The sequence below is a fragment of the Myotis daubentonii genome, chromosome 3 (genome assembly GCF_963259705.1).
Source record: "Myotis daubentonii chromosome 3, mMyoDau2.1, whole genome shotgun sequence".
NCBI classification, from domain to species: Eukaryota; Metazoa; Chordata; class Mammalia; order Chiroptera; family Vespertilionidae; genus Myotis; species Myotis daubentonii.
This window is the reverse complement of record NC_081842.1, coordinates 68,033,580-68,046,840: the sequence shown is the minus strand read 5'-3', so window position 1 is coordinate 68,046,840 and position 13,261 is coordinate 68,033,580. Positions and strand designations below refer to the sequence as shown.

Genomic DNA, 13,261 nt, shown 5'->3' with positions numbered 1-13,261 from the left:
GAAGGTGAGCTAATGAAAGAGAATGTATAACTGAAACTTCCTACCTGAATACATTCTAGAGATCTACTGTACAACATGTGCCTAAGGTTAGCAATACTGTACTATGAACTTAAAAATCAGGTCCTGTTTTTACCACAATAAAATATGACTTAGAAAGCTAGACCATATTAAAAACCAAATTGACATTATCATGACATAATTACGACTATGTGTTCAATTATACTAAGTATACAATTATACTAAGTAAGTATACTAAGAAGTATACAATTATACTAAGATCACATGACAGAAAAATCTGTGAGCTAATGCGTTATATGTATTGAAGTTAAATGTTAACTAATGGGGAAAGTCTGTTTTACATCCTTTCAGATGTTTTCAGATCTAATGTATTTTATGAAAAACATACAGAATATACAAATGGTAGAATAGGAAGGATTTTCTTTATAGTTAAATGAAAATAAAAAAGTAGAGAATGCATGTAAGAAAAAGGTTTTTAAAAATAAACCCCCTGCCCTAGCTGGTTTGGCTCAGTGAATAGATTGTCGGTCCTTGGACTGAAGGTTCCAGGGTTGGATTCTGGTCAAGGGCATATACCTTTGTTGCTCGATCACTGGCCCGCTAGGTAACTAATTGATGTGTCTTTCTCACATTGATGTTTCTCTCTGTGTCTCTCCCCCTCCCTTCCACTCTCTCTAAAAAAACTCAATGGAAAAATATCCTCAAGTGAGGATTAACTAACTAACTAACTAACTAACTAACTAACTAACTAACTCAATAAAGCCCTAGAGATGTAATAATTAGAGAATAAATGGGTGGGGCAGATTTGGGACTTCTGACTGAGGCTTAACTACTTACATTAAGTCTTTCAACGTTCAGGGGAACTGCAATGAGTTAGATCTCAGCTGCCCAATGACACTTCAAGAGTCCCACATGCATGATTAATATGAAAAATTGCGAAAACTCTACATTCAGCCAAATTCTTCTGCTTTCCAAAGGACTTGGGCAGAGTTCAGTCCATATTTCAGTGACTTTTCATTTATCTTAACAGCTTCTTTGAGCCCTGGTTAATTCCCTCCCCAGCCTTGCCAGACTTAAGTAGTTCAAGGGTCTGGCAGGTCCCTATCTGTGAATGAGTTGCCTGCAGCATGAAGGCCGCAGGAAGATCAGATGACGCGTTATTCACAGGCAAGAAGATTCAGAATCCAGAAGAAAATTTCTGAATACCTTTCTGGTTCTCCCCCTGCTGTATACTTCTCTCTTTTTTCTCCACCTTACTGGCTTTCAAACCATAGAGCACTGGGTATTTTTCATTTTAAAGTGCCAAAAATTTAAACCAGAACCATAGAAAATGGTTATGCAAATAAACGTGAGGCACAACTAAACTTTGTTGCCTCAAGGAAAGAGCCCTCTGAACATCTGAAGTTTCCTGTGATTCCCCACCGACCTCTCCCATACAATTTGTCCCACCTTAGCTAAGAGAGAAACAAAAATATAATTAAAATGGTTAAGAGAACCTAGCTGGAAGTGGTCGATTTTCATGGTGCTGTTGTTGACAGGGCCAAAGATGGTGATCACAGAGATTTTCCTGGTGGCCATCTTGCAGAAACTTTCCAGATATTCATCTCGCTGTTGCACATACATGTTGTTCTCAACCTTAGGAGCGGTGATCAGCTGGAGGTGGGCGAAGGCAAGCAAATATTAATTCATACTGATAGTTTTACACTGAGGCAAAATCCAAAGGGATGACTTGGAATACAGGGCTGGTAGTGACTGACACCAAAACTAAATTTAATTAAGTTAAGCTAAGCTAAGCTAAACTAAACTAGAGTACATGGTTTTGTTGGACAGTTAGCATAATTAGGGCCAAAAGACTGTTTGTAAAGGGCTTTTATTTTTAAATGGCTCCAGGAAGCTTAGATTTTTCTCCTCATTTCTACTATTTACATTCCTTATTAGTGTCCATGTGTCTTGGTTTTCTCACTTGTGAACTCCGCACAGCAGAACTTATTGTGCAAGGCTGTTGTGGGCACTGCATAAATACTTGGCATGTAAAAACTGCTTGGCAAATCTCCCTTATCCTAATTGGCTGCTCTGGCATTTGTGAATTGAGTGGTTACTACTATTATTTCATGTCTCACAGGGTTGAGAGAGTTTCATAGCCAGGCCTTAGGCACTCTGGAACAATCGACGGCTGATGTCTGCTATGAACACTGTCCATTCATCCTTTGCTAACTCATCACTCAGCTCAGAAGTCAGCCTCTATACATGTTCTCCCATTTGACGACATTCAAATATATCAGCCATTTCTCTACTTACCCATCTAACCTTATAAAATAATTCTGAAGTCTGTCATGTGGCATTTCTCAGGGGAGAAGTTACCATACTGCAACCTTTTTCAAATTCTTTCTCAAAATGGTTAATATCTGGTCCCAACTTGATCCTGCTGTTTATTTTTCTCTGTGAGATGTTTATTGTTTCCTGTACACCTTCCCTTCTAAGAATTGTCTATGCTTGACAAAATACTATCCCTCATGGAAATCAAGATGTGTTCAATAACTTTAGAGTGGAACATTAACAAAGGTTTTCTAGGGTAAACTTATATCATTTTCTCAGATTGTTATTTATTTTAAGTAGACATGATTTCATTTATTTTTTATTTTGTGTTTATAAGCATGTTCGTTCAATTGGATGTGTTGGGTAACATATGCTTGTTTAAAAAATGTAATTTCCCAAAAGGAAAAATAATCAAATTTATTCATTGATTCATACTTAGCCTTAAAACAGACTTAAGGTGGCTATAAAAAGAGACAGTAATGGCATTTTGGGTTTGTTTGTTAGTTTTTAATTAGCTATATGACATCTGAAAATATTTGCTTTGGTGTTTATGGTAGCTCAAATCTTGGGAGTTTTATTTTCAGTTGGGATGTTTTATGTTTTTCTTGCTGGTTATTCTTTGCTCACAAATACACTATTTTGAGATAAATAAAATGAATGTTTAAGTGAGAACACAAAATAGTCAAAACAAAGGTAAGATTTACTGGTCATGATTTTGGACTCCCTACTCTAAATGAAGGATCAGCCCATGTTTAGAATATGTTTAGAGGAGTCTCTAGGGCACAGTTGCCCAGAAGCTAAATGACTGATAATTACCTGCCTCTATAATTTCAAATCCACACACAGACTCCAGTTTACTCATCTCACACTTTGTCATGAAGCTTTAAAGTCCACGGGCAGACCATGATATGACAGAATTTCAAGAGCCCTCAAAACGCCCTCTGTTCTTCTCCCCCTTGTACCTAAGTAAGAATTTCACACAACATACACAGAACCTCATCCTCCATCTGGAAGTTTCTCCCAAGGATCTGTGAACACTGTAGTCTTAGGCCAATGGATACCCAGTGAGAATCACACTATAATAAACCAGGAGCTCTAATAATGTTTATTTTCAAGTTGGGACCTTTGCCCAAGGGTGCTTTAACCCACCTTGAGGTGACATTCATCTTTCATGACTCATTTCCCAGTTTCTGGCACTCGGTGATCTTGCCCTAGGCTCTCTCTTGCTAACCTTTCTTCCTACTCTCCTTTATGTGCCCTCTTCACCCATAGCCAGACCGTTCTAAATTATGACATGAAAGAAATCTTGGCAGAGTGACACAGAGAAATGGTGATTATAAGTCAAAGTTGGAGGGTCTGCATTTTAATCCTTATTCAACCTGTGGCTTCCATGTAGCCTTCATACGGTCATTTAACCTTTTGAACATTACTTAATTTTCTCATCTTTACAGTGTAACAACTTCCCTGCCAACCTCACAAAATAGTGAGAAGACTGAGCAAAAATAAATAAAAATATGTGTGTAAGGCTGTGTATGCCCAAGTACCATACATGTATGTCGCCTCTGAATAGTTCACCCACATTCTTTCCTCTGCCTTGGCCTATATTGCTCCTCCCACCCAGAAAACCCTCTGGTCCCCTCCAACTTATCTGATGCTGAGACATTCTTCAAATGCAGCATTCTCCCTAAAGTCTTTTCTATCTCTCGATGATCACTTCTTCCTTTTAATTACTGTTCTTAGAGTCTGCCCTGTCCACTTGGAATTTATGAATTACCTTGGTTTACTATTATATTTTATGCTTATGGCATTGAAGCCCCAGCCCCTACCACTGCTGTGCCCATGGTTGGTAGGAAAGCAAACTCTGGCCCACGTCCCCCAGGATACATGGATCATTACAGCCAGGAGAGGGGAGCCCCTCAGAAACACAGTGGCCCCCTGCCTATGAGTGTCTAGCTGCAGCCCACAAACCAGTTGGCTTAATCTGTTCCTCAAGTTCACATCAGGGAAAGTAGAAGAGGCTGATCATCTGAATATATTTTAAGGTTTCTTTTTCTGTGTTTTGACATCTCCATCCAATTAATTTTCTAGTTTGGCAGCATTTCAAGCAGTACTTAAAATGGTAACCATTTCCAACCCCTTCTTCCTAAAGAGAGCATCCTAGGACTTCTCAGTAAACATTATTGTCTGGTACTTGGCCTCTTTCCAGTTTGTTGGCAATAAATCAGGGCATGTCTCATAAATTTAGAACTGTGTTATGGCTCTTTTTCATGTTTCTGTTCCAACAGTGTGTTGGCACAAGGAGCCTCAGAGTATAATGAAGCCAGTTTACATTAATAAAGGGGGCAAACAGGAATGGGAAATGCTAGGGGGAAAGCATTTTAAGTCTCAGATTATTCTACATATTGTGTTAGGCTAAAAACGCTAGACTTTTATAAAATTCTGGAAAGTAACACGGTAGTCGTCTGCCTTAGTAAACCAGAGCTTTATATCCTTTTCTAAAATAAAATCAATTAAGTATATTGCTATTCCAATATCCAGATTTCTGAAGTAAGGTTGAAAGTATTAACCCACTTGAATTACCAAAGCTTCAAAGAATGCTTAAACTTGAACTTGAATTTCTGCAATTCAGCACCATGAGGCCTCTTGTTAATTGACAAGTAGGTAGATTCTTGGCACAAAATGATGGTTTGTCAACTATTCTCTACATCAGGGGTCCTCAAACTATGGCCCACGGGCCACATGCAAATACAAATATTGTATTTGTTCCCATTTTGTTTTTTACTTCAAAATAAGATATGTGCAGTGTGCATAGGAATTTGTTCATAGTTTTTTTTTAAAAAACAATAGTCCGGCCCTCCAACGGTCTGAGGGACAGTGAACTGGCCCCCTGTTTAAAAAGTTTGAGGACCCCTGCTCTACATAGTCCAATGTTTAAGTGATAAACAGCTTATCTATATTCTCACCATTGTCACCCCCACACAGACACCAGCCAGTCTGAGGGATTAGGTTAACTGGGATTCAATCGATTGTTCTTGACTGACTGCCGGGAAGCCAGCGAGTTGAAGTGCAGAGAATCAGCTGGGTATTCCAGGCAGAAACTCTACATTGGTGCTTCGCACAAATGTTGACAACTGGTATGTCTTACCATTTATCTGAGTAATTTAAAGTGTTAAATGAATTTTTAAATATCTGTGTTGACTAATTAACAGGGAAGTTTCCCCTTCACTTTATGGCATATGCCCATATTCACTCCACAGGAATGGGGGAGTGGCTTGAGCATGAGCTTTAAAATCAGACATACCTGAGTTCTAATTCTGGCTTTGCAGTATATTAACTGTTCACCTTGGGAGTCTCAACCTCTCTAAGCTTCTGTTTCATTGTCTATAAATGGAGTTAAGTCTTTCTTCAAGGGGTTGTTGTGAAAATTAAACCACACAGTCTCAAATAGCTCCTGGCAGGATGCGCCCTTTTTCTCTGACAGACTGAGAGGCAGGGGGTTGAAGAAATGACCTCGTGCCCAAGAAGAGGACACCTGGGTCCCCCTGTAGCTCCTTTGAAGGCTTCTAGGATGCTGTTCACCCAGCCACAACCTACACCATTGCTGCCAGTGTTTCCCTAACTAATCGCTTAAGTGGAGGTTATGTGATGTTCTCACATCGAAAGAATGGTATTAATAAATGCAAAGCATTGGAGGTTTGTGATAAATTGTAACAGGGTGCCAGGGTACTGAAACGTTGGGAAGATAAGTTCAAAGACCAGCACAGTTTCTTAGAATTCAAACCTCATTTAAGTTTGAGCTCACTTGTGAGACTGAGGCCAGTTAGAGGTATATGTTGTCAGCTGTACTTGAACAAAATGCAAAGCCTTAATGAATATTAATTGAATCCCCAGCTTCCTGAATGACATCAGCCATGTTAGGTGGGGAAAATGGGTGGGAAAACAGTCAATGGCACCAACTAGGTCTTTCACCCAGAAACACAAGTCTCCTCTCTGTCTAGTCAAACAGTCTTTTCTCTCCATCTTTTGATATTGCATCGTGTTTATTTCATCTTATCTTTTCTAATCCGTTCTTATTTTAGATGTCATTAGCTATTTAGAAAACACAGTTCTGGTACAGTCATCAGCTGAGCACACGGGGATTGCAAGACTAAAATGCCTCTTATTGGGGCTTTCTGTGTAATAATAAACCCAGTCCTCTCACCAGCCACCAACAGCAACGTTGCCATGAGCAATCCCAGCTGGTTTCTGTTTTGCCTCAGATGACATCAGCAGAAGCTGTCATCTGAGTTTCATTTGCTAGAAATTTATGATCAGGGATACCGTTAAAAGCAGAAAAGACCCAGCTGGGCTTTCAAATCTCTGACTAAGGGAGTGGAGAGAAAGGGAGGGAAATAAAAGGCATGACTAATACTAGGGATATGTATAAAAACCCCTTTCTTTTGACTCATAAACTAGTGGTAATGGAAGTATTTACCCATAGGTGCACAATTGCAATCCTGACAGTTTACCCATGATTATTTTCGCCTGGTTAAAACCCGACCATGAGGAACACTTTGCCTGCCCTGTTGGCTAAATGGCAGGATTGGGTGATGTGCTTTAGCAGGCTGGACAAAGTCCCAGGTACTCAGGACGAGGGCAACAGAGCACACCACTAATGCTTTCTCCCAACCCAAAGAGAGTAGTTTTTCCCCCACGGGTTCTCTAGCAAACATTCAAGTACCAGATAGGGTTCTACTCTGAAATCAGTGATTCTCATGCTTCCACTGGAACATTCCCATTTAAATTTATATACTCTGGGAATAACCAAGTAGCTGTTAAACTATTGTGGCAACCTATCCTCTGCTACCCTTAGTTTACATAGTTACTTTAAGTCTCTGGTTAAAACGAGTAACAACATGCATACAAAAAAATAACACACACACACACACACACACACACACACACACAAAACCTGTAGAATCAATAAAAACTTGCGTTTTGTTCTAACACATAAATACACTATTGATGGGACAGCTAAGAGGATTCAGGGGCAGGCCCCGCCCATGATAAATACCACAAGGGACTCTGCTCTAAATTACACTTCAAATGCACATTGAAACTTTTGAAACCACTAAAGATAGATGGGTGCCAGAGTCTCTCTGGCTCAGATCATTAATCACAATTTAGGCCAGATTGGAAAAAAACCCTTAAAAGCCCTCTGAGCAATGCCCTGAGAGAAGGATGCCTAGCTTGTTTGGTGTGGAAAATGCAGGGTGTGGAGTCACTTTGTGCCTTCAGTAGGATAGATGGTGTTCTCTGTGCCATGAGTTGGTGCCCTGACACCCAGGTATCTGAGGGAATCATTCTTGATGCATAACACCCAGCATTAATTCCTGATCTTTTTCTCTAAAGTAATTGTATAGTACTCTTTTCCTCTTTGACAGCCTGGAGTAGAATGACAGCATTAAGAAGCTAGGGGTAAAATCCTAGAAGGGCACTAGAAGAGTGGGTAAGGAAACTTGGAGAGGAGAAGAAATCTGTTCCCTTTGCTGATGAGAAATGCCCTTACCTTTAGGATGGGGCTAATTCCTGTCCGACGCCCTTTTTCTGGGGTTTGACAAAATGCGGTTGTTATTCTTTGGATGGTGGCAAGTAATGGTCAACTAGATAGCTACTGAGATATAACTGTGACTCACTCAATCCTAATGACACTCAGAAAAAGAGACAAAGTAAAAGCAAGGACTTCTTGTCTCCTTTCTTACACACACACGCTCATGCTCATTTTATAGAGTCTCAGCAACTGACATCTGGACTCCACGTTCAGATGTGTCTTTAGGGTATTGGAAATTAGAACAATTAATCCAGCTCCTCACACTCCATCCTTTTGGCCTCGTACTGGTTGGGCAGTGATGGAAGAGACAGCCTTTAAGGGATGAACATTTCAGACAGCTGATTTAAAAGCATTCATGAGGGTCCCACCAAAAAGGGCCCCTCCCCACTCCAGTCACACCTACTCTCCACCAAGGCTGCCTTACTTTCCCCTTTGAGTTTTCCAATTCTTGATATAGACCTAATAAGGGGGGGGGGGGTGGAGAGTGGCAGGGGTGGGGTGGGGTGGAGAAACCTTGTTTATTTCCCCATACACATGCTTCTGGTTTCTCAGATCATGAAGAGAGAAACCCTTTTCCTAAGTTGTGACCAGAGTCAGTGCATACCATTTTAGGAACTTCTCCATTCTGTTGTTATTCATTGAACTTAGTAAAATGGAGCTGTATCCAGAACTATCCCCTGGAAGAGAGGAGTAGAGATGGGGGATGGGGACTGAGGGGCTTGGGGGAAGCTGGCCACAGGTGCTTCCCTGGATTCATGTCTAAGGTCCCCTGGCCGATGACTCTGAGTCTGTGTGAGAAAGGTTCACAGCCCTCCCCTGACACACGTCCCGATCAGTTATATCTCCACACCGCACAGGGTCAGCCAGGGACTGCCCTCCGGCAGTGCGATTTCAGGAAAGCAACACACCAACCGTGAACACGCCCCACGCAGCCCCCAGAGCAAGGCCAAGGAGAAGGTTACTTACCAGGAGCCTTCGCTTGCCCTCGAAGGAGCCCAGCAGGTCGGCCACCAGCTTCTTGGGGCTCGGCGGGAAGTCCTTGGTGGTGGGTTTCAGGGAGCCGTCCTGCTCGGCGGGGCCCGCCTTCTTCTTCTTGCTCTTCTCCTTCTCGGGCCGGCTCTTCTTCTCCGCCTTGTCCTTCTTCGCTGGCTTTTCACTCTTGAGCAACTTGTCTGCCTTCTCACTCTTGGCCTTTTTCTTCTTCTCCTTCTCGGGTTTCTCCAGCTTCTCGTGCTTCTTGGAGTCCTTCGCCCTCTGCGGGGGGACGTTCCCCACCTGCAACTCCTCCTCCAGCTGCGAGGCCGTGGGCCGGCTGGGGTCGTACTTGTCCTCGTACTCGTTGCTGAGGATTTTGTCTTGGGCTTTCTTTTTGGGGGGCTTCCCCTTGGCTGGCTTGTGAGGACCCGGCCCCACGGGGGGCTCCCGGTGGCCGTGCTCCCGCCGGTCGGTGCGGTTGTCCCGGGTGCGGCCCGGGGCCGCCCTGGTGCTGTGCGCCCAGGTGGGCGCGGGCGAGGCCGGGAGGCTCTCGGCGCTGCTGGCCTTGCCGGGCCTCCGGGTGCTCTGCGGCCTCTCCCGCGGCGGCTCCCTCCGGGGGGGCGGGTAGGGATGCTCCGAGGCTACGGCCCCCCTGGCGGTGGTCACCTCGGCCGTGGCTGGGGGCCTGTGGGCATCCGAGAAGGGGTGCGGCCGGGGCGTCCAGGGCCTCTGCGTGGTGGGAAACGCCGTGGTGGTCGTGGGTCTCGCCGCCGCCGTCACCACCCGCGCGGTGGCCCGAGTCGCCGTGGGGACGGGAGCGGGAGGCAGGGTGGTGGCCCTGGGGGTCGGGGGCGGCGGCGGAGGCGCGGCCATCGTGGCGGCCGGCTTCCTGGGCACCTTCACGCGAGTGTCCCTGGTGGGTGGCACGTGCGCCCTCCTCAGGTCCTCCTTCCTCTTCTCGCTGCTCGGGCCCGGCCGCCCCGCGCCCCCGCCGCCCGTCCCCTCCTCCACCACCTGGCCCTCCACCCCCGAGGCCTTGCACTTCTGCACGAAGCCCTTCTGCCGGACCTTCTCGATCCTGCGGATGGGGCCCTGGTCGATGACCTCGTACATGGCCTCCAGCCGGACGGGGTAGGGGTAGCGCTCCTCCACCTGCAGCGTCTTCTTCAGCAGCACCATGCCGAACTTGCCCCTCTCCAGCTTCAGGAAGCTCATGAGCTTGGGGATGAGGCCGGGGTCCAGCGGCTGCTCCAGCACGCGGCCCTCGCTGGTGATCCTGCGCACCTTGCCGCCCTCCTCGCCCGCCTGGTGGAACAGCACGATCTGCTGGATGTGCCGCTCCGCCAGCTCGCAGTACACGTCGTCCTTCAGGAGGCTCATCATCAGGCGGTAGTAGCCCTCCGAGGCGTGGGGGGCCGAGATGACCCACACGCGGTTCTTCCCCGCGAAGCTGGCCAGGATGTTGGGCGAGCTGGACCCCGAGGGGAAGCGCAGCATTCTGGACCGAGCCGAGGACCCCTCATCCCGGACCATCTCGCGGGGAGAAGCCCGGGCTGCTGGTCTCCGCTCAGGTCTCCCCTGGGCCCCATGGATGTCCAGCGGGGCCGGCGGGGCCTTCTCGTGAGCTATATTCAGCACCGGCACACTGCGCCTTCTTTGGAGAGGCTGCAGGTGTCCTTCTCCCGGCGCGGTTCTCTCCATTCCCTGAGACCTCCCCGTGTGCCTCAGCAGCCGAGCGGGCCTTCTGTGGACTGCGGGGACCAGAGGCGCTTTCTGTCCTCCATGGCCCCCTCCATTCATCGCCTGGGGGTGGGGTTCTGACCCACACACCAGCCACATGGCCACCAGCATGGTGAAACTGGGTCCCATTCTCCATGTCATTGTGCAATCCACTTTGAGAGGCAGCGAGGTCAAAGACAACAGGGGAGAGGAAGGGGAGAAAAGAAAGAAAATTATTTAATTGCAAACAGCTGGGCATTTTCCCTTTCTCCAATTTGGCCAAAGACTGGGGGACGGGAAGGGGTGGTTAGAGAAGAATAAGGAGGGAGGTCAGGGAATGGAAAATAGGATTGAGATCCTGTTACTTGTAAGCCCCTATAATTTGTCAGCACTGAGCAGAGACAGTGACATTGAGCAGGAAACCCAACTCAGTGCCCCATTCAGCGTGCTCGCACCCTTTCATCTGACTCTCTGATCCTCCAGAGAAAATGCACACCGAGCATATTAATTATGACAAGTCTCATTTCATTTCTTCAAACAAGCAACAAAGAAACAATCACACCAAAGACAGAAAGGATTGTACACTTACACTGTGGCTCATGGAGATGGAATGCCGGGGGTTTAAAGCGCAATCTGAAGTGTGGTCCCAGGACAGTTTCCTAGATGAAATGCCTTTCCTCCCAACCCTCTGTCTCCTTTGCGAGGCTGGGGCACGCTGCAGCTCCAGCTCCGGTCGCCTGTCCTGACCTGAGGGCTCAGCGGCTCTCTTCTTTTCTCTCAGGCTGTCTCTTTACCTTCTTGACAAGTAGGATGAGGTGACAGGAGCTGTCCTTTTACGTCTTTGCATCTCCATTTTTCTGTCGTTTCTGCTGGGTCTTGTGTCTGTGTGTGCCAATCCCTGTGCGGACAGACAGGAAGCCCCTGCGTCTCCCTCTTTGCTCTCTTTAGAGTTCCAGGATCCTTCTTATCACCCTTTCCCCCACAGTCTGGCTTAGTCCCTTTGTTTCCGAGCAGAAAGGCACTGGGATTGATATGTTTTCCAGGCTGAGGGAAAACACAGGAATGTGATGTTGAAAATAGGCTTTTTCTCTTTCCCTGTGCCTCTCTCCTCCCTTTCTTTCTCCCCACCTTTTTTCCCCTCCTCGTTTCCTTCTCCTTCGTTTTCTTCTTCCTCTTGCCTGGATTCAGTCCCAGGAATGCCAGGACAACCTCAGTTTCTATCCAAACCAAACTCAAACAACAGCAGCCACTGGAAATCAAGGGAACTTCACTAAGAATTTAACAGATCAGCAAAACACCGCCTCCTTCCCATTTCAGCACGTCCAGAGTGGACTCGGTGAGGAGGGAGAGGCTGTTCTTTGGGTGGGGGAAAGTTTTGAAACACTACCCATCATCATAAATCACTTTAGAATAGGATGGCTGAGGACTTAACCCCTTCCATACCGAGTAATCAGGATATTCTCCCTCCCCGTCTGTACTCACACTGCACTTCAGGACGAGAAAATTCTCAGATTTCTGCTTGGTTTTCCTAGAGACAGATAATCATTTGGGTCGGGGTGCTTGGCTGCACACACAGAGATAGCATATATATATTTATAGTTCCATGAGTATATTTTTATCTTTTTCTCCCTGCTTCATGCATTTAGTTTGAGGTTGGAAAAGCCCGTGGAAAACATGACTGGGTTGTTTTTATTTTATGCTAATTGGAGATCATATTACTGTATTCTTGCTCCTAGTTTTCTCCTTGGCATAGAAGGAAGCTGGTAAAAGGTTAGAAATGCAGGCAATAGCTGTTGTTCCCCTGAGACCAGTCGGCCATTGCATCATGGGAGGGGCACAGTTCTGGGTTCTGCCTAGAATGGTAGGCTAAGACCTTCCTCAGAGGCATGAGTGTGTGTGTGTGTGTGTGTGTGTGTGTGTGTGTGTGTGTGTGTGTGTTGCTTTCCAAAAGCTTCAGGTATCTATAGGGCTTTCGACAATCCTTCGAAATAGCCATATCAGGTTCTACAGAGACTGAGGTTGCTGTGTCCATCTCCTGAGTCTGTCATAGGGATTCAGCTTTTAGATGGGTGGAAAGGTGCCTCAAGTTATACAAACATTTTGTCCAGCTTTTCTAAGAGAATTCCATTGGTATGAATTACCAGAGACCGTGGTGAGCCAGGGTTCTCAGAATGCCCTTTGCAAACTAGGCCATGCCAGTGGCGACTCTCACAGAATAAAGCCTGGTCCTTTGTGGCTACCCCTTGATCAGCCCATCTCCAAGGGGTCATATGCCTTTCCTTCACATAAGCTCCCAGCACGGAATTGAAGACCTGTAGTGGGTTGAGGGGAAGGCACTCAGCCCACAGCTTGAGGACCAAGGGGTGCCCAGAGGGAAGGCCCTGCTATGGAGCCCTCACAGACTCTTGTGACAGCAGCAACGAAGGTGGGCTTCAGACACAGACCCTTTGTCCAATCAGAGAAGGTGTTTCCTTTCATGGGCTTCACCCCTTACGTTGATCAAATGCCTGTGCTAAGTTATACAGCAGGCATGTCAAACTTGTGGCCCGCAGGCCGCATGCGGCCCACAATGAATATTTTTGCGGCCCAGCCAATATAATGATATGTAAGAACATTTTAATAAAAATTTTGTAACTTAATTTT

General features: G+C 46.0%; 1 protein-coding gene across 2 annotated transcripts in view; it reads right to left on the bottom strand.

Moving 5' to 3' along the window:
* The window catches only part of CCDC80 (coiled-coil domain containing 80), a 39,050-nt gene extending 27,077 nt beyond the window's left edge, over positions 1-11,973 (bottom strand). Inside the window, exons 1-4 of one of the 2 annotated variants that reach the window (XM_059687851.1) lie at positions 11,747-11,973; positions 11,208-11,662; positions 8,891-10,791; positions 1,515-1,671 (exon numbers count right to left, since the gene is read on the bottom strand). In XM_059687851.1, coding sequence (XP_059543834.1) covers positions 1,515-1,671; positions 8,891-10,780 — 2,047 coding nt within the window. In that variant the 5' untranslated portion in view covers positions 10,781-10,791; positions 11,208-11,662; positions 11,747-11,973. Of the gene's footprint in view, positions 1-1,514; positions 1,672-8,890; positions 10,792-11,207 lie in introns of both variants that reach the window. The other variant, XM_059687850.1, reaches the window with a different exon arrangement.
* Positions 11,974-13,261: the final 1,288 nt, after the last annotated feature.